General features: G+C 43.0%; 1 protein-coding gene across 1 annotated transcript; it reads right to left on the bottom strand.

The window, feature by feature from the left end:
- Positions 1 to 434: 434 nt before the first annotated feature.
- Positions 435 to 9,907, bottom strand: rab33a (RAB33A, member RAS oncogene family). The gene is made up of 2 exons (XM_060927390.1): positions 9,640 to 9,907; positions 435 to 3,163 (listed from the first exon to the last, which is right to left on the bottom strand). The coding sequence occupies exons 1-2, from the start codon at positions 9,886 to 9,888 to the stop codon at positions 2,717 to 2,719; spliced, it is 696 nt and encodes a 231-aa protein (XP_060783373.1). The 5' UTR covers positions 9,889 to 9,907; the 3' UTR covers positions 435 to 2,716.
- Positions 9,908 to 11,144: the final 1,237 nt, after the last annotated feature.

Here is an 11,144-nt window from a genome sequence, read left to right as displayed (position 1 = left end):
ACCTATGCACGCTCCAGATTTCTGTTTTTTCGTCTTAATTATTGTTTATGTCACAATAAAACAACAATTTGCACCTTTAAGGTGGTAGGCATATTGTGTAAATCAAATGGTGCTAACCTCCCAAAAATCCATTTCAATTCCAGCTTGTAAAGTGAGAAAACAGGACAAACACAAAGGGAGATGAATACTTTTGCAAGACAATGTATATAAACAGAACCTTCATTTAATCATGAAACAGTCATTTCTAATGAAACACTAATAATTTGTCTGAGTGGTTCTAAGGAGTTGAATAATTTTATGTAACAGCATGATTCAGACAATATTTCTGGTTGTAATATTGATATTAATGTGAATCTTTTAATACACTATCAAGTAGAACTAATATGACCACATGTATAAAAGACAACATGAGACGATGGTGAGGGAATGGCTGTTTATAGCTGCAATAACTTAAGTGACACATCATGTTCCACAACATTAACTATAAATGAACAAAATGTATGACATCATTGGCAATTTGCTGTGGTATCAGTCGGAAAAAAAAACCCTTCAAGACTGTTATTGGTCAATAATCAACTTTGGTATGGTAACACTGTTGATTATTTTGCAAAAAAGGCATGCCTTGAATATTTTATTTCTTACATAATACCAATAATTTTATCATATGGGGTGCATTTCAAATGCTAGTGTTTAAAAGAACCTTATCAGAATTCATTCTAACAAGAAATGGACACAGAGTGTTTGGTTAGCAGGCATAAATAATGTATCACAAATAGATTCTTGAAAAGAGATTATGTTATTGTTCCACGCAAGAAACACACTCAGCTACGCAGAAGACCCGATAATTATGACCTCAAGCTATACGTTATACATACAGGTAACACACTTCACTTTCAGACATCTAACAAATGTTGTAACATGTAACATTTTACATAATTGTTGATTGTGTAAAAAGCCTTAACCTGATGTACGCTGACACAATTACACACAGTAACTTCAAAATATTTCTTGAAACAGGAATACAAAAAACCAAACAAACAAACAAAAAAACCCACCATATGACTGCTTTGTTAGGATGTATTCTATGATGTCTTGCATCAGGGATGTTTCCTATAATAACTGATGTTTTAGTAATTAATTGGATGAATGAGTGTTTGACACACAGGAAATAAATTGGATAAGATGGAGTTATTTTTTATGACTCTCATAGATAGTTAAATGTTGGTCACACTATTGGAATCATTTAATATAGCAAATATTAACAGAATAGGATACGACATAACACACTGACAACTTATATCTTGCTCATATTGGTCATATATCCACTATTATTCTATCCACATTCACTGGATATGAGTAATCGTGTGCTCTGATTGGCTACTCTACTACTAGGGTATCAGTTCATGTACCATGAGTAGAAGAAAACAAAATGGCATCTTTGTCATCAAGTATTTAAAAGAAACAGAAATAGCTAAAAGAATATAGTTCCCACCCCAATATCTCCTGTTCCAAACTCCAGCCCAGTCAGTAGTGGTAATGCACCTTTAAGTTGGTTTACCAACCATCAAAAAACCCTAGAGAACAACAACAAGAAAGTGGTGATGCGTGTTGCTGAACCAACCAAGGACAAAATATAAACTCTACTCGAAAACAAAACGCCCAAAAAATACAAAAAAAGCGCAACAAAATATGGAAAGAAAGTACTGGATGGTAAGAACATCTCTTATTTTTCAAGAATTATTATAGCAGCATTTTTCACAAATTGCTACTGTCATTTCAGCAGTTTGTTTACATTCTAAGCGGAAATGATTTTGTTGGATGTTTTCTACTAAGTTTTTATTTCCCGAATTTGCAAAAAATAAAAATGCTCCGTTTCTCAAAATCCAGTGAATGAGTGGAATAACTGTTTTATTCTCTCCACAATCTCATCGTACATGGTTTATAGCTGTTATCAGCTCATGTATGACTTGATTTCATGGAACAACTCTTAATTATACAGTCCGAGGCATGCTTTGATGTGGAACGGCAGTGTCTTTTTTTTTTTCATTGCAAATCATCAATTTCACTCATCTAATATTCTTTCCTTAAGTCAGATCACATTTTCAGCATGCAGGGTAATCATTATTGAGAAGATCTGATAACACACCATGCAACTATTCAGGATGACTACTCCTTCCACTATTGTGTAGATGCAAAGACTTGCTAGACATTATCAATATGAGCCCCGTTATTAAGGCATTTAGACAACTGCATGGCTACCATGCCATATCATGACTGCGAACAGTTGAATAAATAATCACGTGTGGTACGGTACGCACGTCTAACTGCACTCAGTAATCTCTCACGCCGATTATGTGCTGGGAAATGAATTGATGAATGGTAGAACACAAATTAATACAACTGGATGTTATTTGGCTGATTGGATCTTTGAACTAAAATCTCTTTTTCCAATTTTTAGCTGAAATGTTAGTTAAAGAGGCATAGACAATATATCAAGTATTAAATGGCATAGTAGTCCAGGGATAATAAAAGGTTTCGAGATGATGTGATTGGCGAGATAAATTAGAGAAGCCACACAGAGACAAAACACACAAACCAAAGCATCAGTGTAAAACATCATTAGTTGCAGGCACATTTTTTTTGTTGTTGCAGCAATCAACATTAGTCTCAGTAGGTGTGGAATACAGGATAAGATTATTCTAGGCTTCACAGGTCTTCAGCATGGACAGTTGGTCTTGGGATTGGGTTCTTGGTTGAGCCTCACCCTCCCATCCTCCCTCTCCACATTCCTATAGATAAGAGATTTTTGGGCCTTCAAACGACATGCCAGACACATGAAAATGGAGTCCACATTCTGGCTCTCCTTGGGGTCTTTGGCAGAGGTCTCAAACAGCAGCATGTTGTGCGCGTCAGCAAACTTGAGCGCCATGTTGGACGGGACCTGGATTTGGTCCACAAGGTCACACTTGTTACCAACCAGGACACGGGGCACTGAGGCTGACACACGGTGCCCGTTGCACTCCTGGATCCATGTCTTCAGGTTCTCAAACGAGGCCATTTTGGTGACGTCATAGACAAAGACAACAGCATGGACGTTGCGGTAGTAGTGTTCCACCATGCTTTTGCGGAAGCGCTCCTGACCGGCCGTATCCCATACCTGCACCTGTACACACAAATATGACGAAAGAAGGCAAAACAGAGTAGACTCAGCTGTGTGAAGGGTAGTTCATAAGCATTCACTCATCGTCAGAAACTGCTTCATCATGGTCAAGGTAGCAGTGAATTTGGAGCTTATCCCAGGAACACTGCATACAATGTGGGGATACATCCTGGATGGAAGACCAGTCCATTACAGGTCATCATACACACACACATTGACACCTAGTGGCAGTTTAGCATAGCCAATCCACCTACTTGCATGTTTTTGGCAGGTAGTAGAAAACGGGAGAACCTGGAAGAATCCCACATACATGCAAAAACCAAGACAGTAACCTGAGCTCAGGGTCAAATCAGGGACTCTGGAGCTGTAAAGGATCAAAGTCACCCACTGCACCTTCCAGTCACAATCAAAAGGCATTTTAATACTCTCCATTCAAGGTACAGGTTTTACATTAGACCATGGGAAGCCATGGCCCAATGGTTAGAGAAGACCTTTTGGTCCCAAAGCCGCACCGATTCAATCCCCTTGACCAGCAGAAATGGCTGAAGTGCCCTTGAGCAAGGCACCTAACCCCCAACTGCTCCCCAGGCTGCTCTGGGTATGCTGTATGTCACTCTGGATAACAGCGTCTGATAAATGCCAGTAATGTAATGTAACATTACCTTGTAAAACAAATTTTTTTCCATACTAATGTAATTTCTTAAGCTGACTCAAGCTGTGACACACCAAGTCAATGCCAAAGATCTAGCACCAACCAAAATTGATCTCATGTGTGAAATATTACATTTGACCAAACGACCCGGTATAATAAAAAGATGGCTCGTGTGCCAAATAGTATATACCTATGGTGTCACCTAGCAGTTTTAGGCCCAATCCCAATTCTAATTTCTACCCCTCCCCCTCGGCCCTTCTCCTTGAAACTGAGCTACAAGGGATAGGGCTTGAAATTCAACCCCTACGTATTGGGATAGCCCTTCAACGATCGCATACGTCATCGCGTACCTCCGTCAGCGTTTACGTTCGCAAAACGCGACCAAATGCGTCATTGGCTGCGACCAGCCGCTACAGTCAGAGCCAGAGGCAGAACCAGAAATCTCTGCTGGCAGGGTGTGATTTGTTAACTAACACCACTGAATGGGATATCTTTGGCGCTTTGTGCACTACATCCGACAGAATGAGGTGTCAGAACACTCATGTAAACAATAAAAGCGAGAATAACAGAACAAAACGTACGCAGTCAAGCAACCGAAAACAATACTCACTCCCAAAGCTTTTTAGCAGCAGCTTGGATTTCAGAAATCGCTGCTCATTCTCAGCTCGAAAGCGAATCAAGCGGCGTGTTTCCTCTGGATAACAACTTAAAACACGTAAATAATGGAGAAAATACATTTATGACAACCTTTCGCCGCGGGAACCGCCATCTTTCTGAAATCCGCATGAAATCTCGCTGAAATCCGCATGGCATTGTGGGAAATCACTCAAACCCCTTCGTTTGGAGTCAGCTCCAGGAAAATCTCCGTTTGGAGGGGTACAGAAGCCCTACCCCTTCCCCTACCCCTCCGCGTTAACTGGGATTGGGATACCCCTACCCCTTCACGTGAACGCGCAAAATGGAGGGGAAGGGCCAAGGGGTTGGTCCAAGGGGTGAAATGGGATTCGGCCTTAATTTCAGTGCTAATAATGGCTAGAACATAGTACTGTATTTTGATGTGCAAATTACTGAGGTGGCAGAACAGTGATGCAGTAGGTCATGTTTCTGCCTCACAGCTCCAGGGTCCCTGGTTCATTACTTTGCTTGTGTATAGAGCTTCACATGTTCTGCCTGTGTTTGGGTGGGTTTCCTCTGGGTTCACTGGTTTCCTCCCAACTCCAAGCACATGCTGATAGGCACACTGGCTACTCTATTCCAACAACATGTGAATGAGGGTGTCAATGTGCATGTGTGTGTCTGTGCTGCTCGAGTCCCATCCAAAGTGTATTCCATTCTTCCTCCCAGGGACAGGCTCTGAATCCATCACAACCCTGATCAGTCCCTGATTAAACATGGACTGAAGACAAATGAATGAATTCATGAATGTGATTTCCCAAGCTGACTCAAGCCATGACGCATCAAGACAATGTTGACGATCCAAATTCGACCAAAATTGACAAATCACCTCATGTGTTCTGTGAAATAATTAAATAATATTGGCTGCCTTTATTATTATTTTATTTTTTTGTGGTGTATCAGATATATTCCATTCAGCTAGCATGATGTTGAATGAGGCGAAGACAAATATGCGTGAAGAATATCTAATGAAGTTTTGGTAGCCTTTCGGGTGTTCAGCGCTTCTTTCTCTTTCCTGGTGAACAAAGAAATGCTTCTGTACATGTGCAGCAGAAAACTCTCTTATTGGATATTCGCATCAGCTCCGACGTGTGATGTCATGTTTTCTTGACAACATCCATCTATTATCTGTAGCCACTTATTCTGTCCTACAGGGTCACAGGCAAGCTGGAGCCTATCCCAGCTGACTATGGTCGAGAGGCAGGGTACACCCTGGACAAGTCGCCAGGTCATCACAGGGCTGACACATAGACACAGACAACCATTCACGCTCACACCTACGGTCAATTTAGAGCCTAACCTGCATGCCTTTGGGGGAAACCGAAGCACCCAGAGGAAACCCATGCAGACATGGGGAGAGCATGCAAACTCCACACTAGGGTTGGGCGGTATTACGGTAAGAAGGTATCCCGAGGTATCCAAATGTACCAACGGTATCGGTCTCATTACCGTCATTTTAAAAAAATATATAATATCTAAATAAATATGGAGTACATGAGGTCATAATATAAAATAATAAATTGAAGATCATCCCGAATAACTGTGTGATCGTATTTTCACTAATTCTATCAATTTCCTAAAGAAGTTCTCATCGCGTGCAGGGTTGTTTATGTCGTTACCATGGCAACCCTGCGTGACATTTGGAGTCTGACAGAAAGCTTCGCAAGAGACTGAGACCACGGTTGAAAGATGGCAAGTCAAGATAACGAGTTAGTGGCAAAAAAAAAAATACAACATCGGCAGTGTGGCAGTATTTTGGTTTCAAACCAAACGAAAAGGAAGAGCCAGCAATAATGTAAATGACCGCGCAAAATCGAAAAAAATCTAATATGTCCCCTAAGGCACACCATAGCCTGGGGTACTCCGCTTCCACGAGATCTCTCCAATGAGTTGTGTTTTGAGTAGGTTACATGAGTAACAACAAGGTAAAATAATATAACGTATGACATTTGGGATGTGGGTAATAAACGTTTGAAATGTCCTCTACTGAAGAAACGGAAGAAAACATCGTAGCGTGAACTGTTAGGTTTCTGGTGGGAATTAGCAATGCGCTTGCTATCTTTGTTGGGTGTGTTAAACCGTATGGATTTAAGTGGAATAATTGTAAGGAGTTATGTGATCAAGACAACGTTTTAAGCAAGGTAAGGCCATTTGATTATTAATTTCCCCGCCATGGCATGATGTGGGCCCATATGATTTTGCCTTGTGCAGCTATCACGCATTTGAATTAGGTTCGCCTCATTTGCGCTGAAGAATATGGTTTATCGCGCAGTCTAAACGGACTTGGGTGTTGGTTGATTCTTTTTCTTTTCTTTTTTTTTATTTCCCATGCTTGAAAGGGTATGATCCTGCTCATCGTGTACTTTTTTTGATGGAGTAGGTGAAATAGTGCTGCAAATGGCGTTTCAACGCAGACATGTGTAAACGACAGTTGAATGCTATTTTCAAGATGAAGGAAGAGTTGCGTGATGCTTTGAAATATCTCTTAATCCATTCATCAATGCACAAAATTCGCTTTGCTGCTTAATCCATACCACAATGCACATAATTCGCTATGCTGCTTTTAAATAGTACATTTGAGGCATAGGCGCAGGTCTGGACAAGGTCCGCCGGTATAGGCGCACGTTACACAGTAGGCCGAAACAAAATATTTTTCTCTCAGTAATACCGTATACCCCGGGAAAAAACAGACAGTTTAAAGGTATCAAAATTTGGATACCGCCCAACCCTACTCCACACAGAAAGGCCCTCGGCCACTGGGCTCGAACCCAGGACCTTCTTGCTGTGAGGCGACAGTGCTAACCACTACACCATCATGCCACCCCTTTTTGACAACATGCAATATCATAAAACATTCAATGTTCATTCTCCATTGGGTAGAGTGATGTAATACAAGTAGGATAAGCGATATGCTAACAATATTGCATGCTATCGAAGCAAATGAACAGAACCCGCTAGAAGGAAATACATATAATGTATTCCCAGAATACATATGTTATTTACCAGCTGGGAGGTCCGTATGGTGAAATACCGTGACTGAAGTCTTGAAAGTACTGAGCGAGGCCCTCTGGGCCGAGGTCAGTATTTAAGGCTGAAGTCACGGTATTTCACCACATGGAACGACCTTAAGCTGGTAAATAATATATTTATTTTTTTCTTTACCAAATTCTAACAGAAAACGAGCGCGCCTGAAAGGGAAAACCGAGCCGAGCCGCCATCTTGAATCCTTATTCACGGCTGTAACGCAAATGGCTTCCTCCTCGGTATACAAGTGCACTTCCATGGCAGGAAAAAAACTACATTTTGCCGCCTATGTAGTCCCCTATTTATACAAAATTGAGTCATTCAGCCATATTTTTGCTTGGTGTTAGCAACAGTTACAGGTTTTTAGCTTTCTCCTGAAATGTTTTATTTTATTTCTTCTTCCTCAGGGTAGTAAAACTTGCTTTCGCTGTGAAGACTGTCATTATTGCTATCTATGCTGTAAAATTAATGCTATTCTCCTGCGAAATGCTTAAATAAATGTTGACAAAAACTGCTACTATGTTTTTTGTTGTTGTGAACGAACGAGTCACCAGAGGTCCGTAACTGGGGTCCGTACTGTAGGATATGGACCCACTTGCCAGCCAATCAGAGCACAGGATTTGATGGAAACCGGGCCGTGAAAAAAAATAAATATGTTTATTTTTTTCGCAGTCCAAATCCTGTGCTCTGATTGGCTGGCAAGCAGGTCCATATCCTACGTTATGGACCCCGGTTACAGACCTCTGGCGACTCACTTGTTCACAACAACAACAAACAGAGTAGCATTTTTTGTCAACATTTATCCTTTTTCTAATAAGATTTATTTAAAAGATTATCAAAATTCTTATTAATTTTTTTCAGAATTTCTCAGGAGAATAGCATTCATTTTACAGCATGGATAGCGATAACAACAGTGTTCAGAGCGAAAGTGAGTTTTACTACCCTGAGGAAGAAGAAGAAGAAATAAAAGAAAACATTTCAGGAGAAAGCTAAAAATCTGTAACTTGCTAACGCCGAGCAAAAACATGGCTGAATGACTCAATTTTGTATAAATATGGGACTACGTAGGCGGCAAAATGTAGTTTGAAAAAAATACCAGCTTAAGGTCGGTCCATATGGTGAAATACCGTGACCTCGGCCTTGAATACTGACCTCGGCCCAGAGAGCCTCTGTCAGTACTTTCAAGACCTCGGTCACAGTATTTCACCATACGGACCTCCCAGCTGGTAAATAACACTTTTTAAAAAAATATATATATATATATAGGGCGGCACGGTGGTGTAGTGGTTAGCGCTGTCGCCTCACAGCAAGAAGGTCCTGGGTTCGAGCCCCGGGGCCGGCGAGGGCCTTTCTGTGTGGAGTTTGCATGTTCTCCCCGTGTCCGCGTGGGTTTCCTCCGGGTGCTCCGGTTTCCCCCACAGTCCAAAGACATGCAGGTTAGGTTAACTGGTGACTCTAAATTGACTGTAGGTGTGAATGGTTGTCTGTGTCTATGTGTCAGCCCTGTGATGACCTGGCGACTTGTCCAGGGTGTACCCCGCCTTTCTCCCATAGTCAGCTGGGATAGGCTCCAGCTTGCCTGTGACCCTGTAGAAGGATAAAGCGGCTAGAGATGATGAGATGAGATATATATATATATATATATATATATATATATATATACCATGGAAAAAGTGTCCTGTATGTATAATAATCTGTGATAAAGCCAATGTGCCAAATCATGGACTATTGTTCATCATGTCACATAGCTCACCAGTGCCTATAGTGCTTTGAGCAGATGTGCAGGTAAGTGAGGTACAGTCTGTGGTTTGAGACAGGAAGGAAAGAAAATTTTCTGACAAATATGGTTCACAAATGTAATTGGATGCAACAGAGATTGCTCACTGGCTGTAATATCTGCGTGTCAAAACATCATATTGTGAATAAATCGTGATTGTAAGAGCTGGATTAGAACAATAGTGAAGGCGCACAATCAATCAATTATTCAAGAGTGCGACACAAATCTCAGTGTAAACATAAAAGGACAAAACAACAACAATTAGAGACATTTCCTGGAAACACACATCCGGTGCATTACCTAAAGTAAATTGCGCACGCTTTATTCGTTGAGGTATTTTTCATGACTCACCTTTATCCTCTCACCCTCGATTTCGACCGCTTTCTCCCTGAAATCCACTCCGATCGTGGCCTCCGTCTTGGCCGGAAAAGAGCCGCCGGTGAAGCGGAACGTTAAACACGTCTTTCCCACGTTCGAGTCTCCGATCACGATGATTTTGAAAATTCGTGTTTGCACGCTGCGCTCGAGAGACGTGCTCAGGTCCAAGGAGTTGGACGCGAGACCGGCTGCTTCCCCGCGCCCGTGCGCTTCGTTCGCCATCACGGCGAAGTGATGCTCGCTCGCCCTACGCGCGCACGCGCATGCATGCACGCCCGTGCGCGCACGCGCATGCACGCACACTCGCGTGCTCGTGCACGGCTGCTCATCGAGTGAGGATGGAGGAAAGAGTTGTTCGCAGGCCAATCGTGAAATCATCTCATCTCATTAGCCGCTTTATCCTGTTCTACAGGCAAGCTGGAGCCTATCCCAGCTGACTACGGGCGAAAGGCGGGGTACACCCTGGACAAGTCGCCAGGTCATCACAGGGCTGACACAGACAACCATTCAGACTCACATTCACGCCTACGGTCAATTTAGAGTCACCAGTTAACCTAACCTGCATGCCTTTGGACTGTGGGGGAAACCGGAGCACCCGGAGGAAACCCACGCGGACACGGGGAGAACATGCAAACTCCGCACAGAAAGCCCCTCATCGGCCACGGGGCTCGAACCCGGACCTTCTTGCTGTGAGGCGACAGCGCTAACCACTACACCACCGTGGCAGTGAGGGCAGCACAGTGGTGTAGTGGTTAGCACTGTCGGCTCACAGCAAGAAGGTCCTGGGTTCGAGCCCAGCGGCCAAAGGGGGCCTTTCTGTGTGGACTTTGCATGATCTCCCTGTGGGTTTCCCCAACAGTCCAAAAGCAAGCATCCATCAGGTCTGTAGCTGCTTATTCTGTGGGTCGCAGGCAAGCTGGAGCCTATCCCAGCTGACTATGGGCGATAGGCAGGGTACACCCTGGACAAGTCACCAGGTCATCACAGGGCTGACACATACACACAGACATCCATTCACGCTCACATTCACACCTAGAGCCACCAGTTAGCCTAACCTGCATGCCTTTGGACTGTTGGGGAAACCGGAGCACGCGGACACGGGGAGAGTATGCAAACTCTTTCCATACAGAAAGGCCCTCGCCGGCTGCTGGGCTCGAACCCAGGACCTTCTTGCTGTGAGGCGACAGTGCTAACCACTACACCACCACCAAAGGCATGCAGGTTAGGCTAATTGGTGGCTCTAAATTGACCGTAGGTGTGAATGTGAGTGAGAATGGTTGTCTGTGTCTCTGTGTCAGCCCTGCGATGACCTGGTGACTTGTCCAGGGTGTACCCCGCCTCTCGCCCACAGTCAGCTGGGATAGGCTCCAGCTTGCCTGCGACCCTGTAGGACAGGATAAGCGGCTACAGATAATGTATCGATGGATTACTACAGTTGTTGAATAGGGCGATTTACTGTATTTTATTATTTACTATTT

The sequence above is a fragment of the Neoarius graeffei genome, chromosome 8 (assembly GCF_027579695.1).
Source record: "Neoarius graeffei isolate fNeoGra1 chromosome 8, fNeoGra1.pri, whole genome shotgun sequence".
NCBI classification, from domain to species: domain Eukaryota; kingdom Metazoa; phylum Chordata; class Actinopteri; order Siluriformes; family Ariidae; genus Neoarius; species Neoarius graeffei.
The sequence above is the reverse complement of the archived record's forward strand: the minus strand, read 5'-3'. Positions and strand labels throughout refer to the sequence as shown.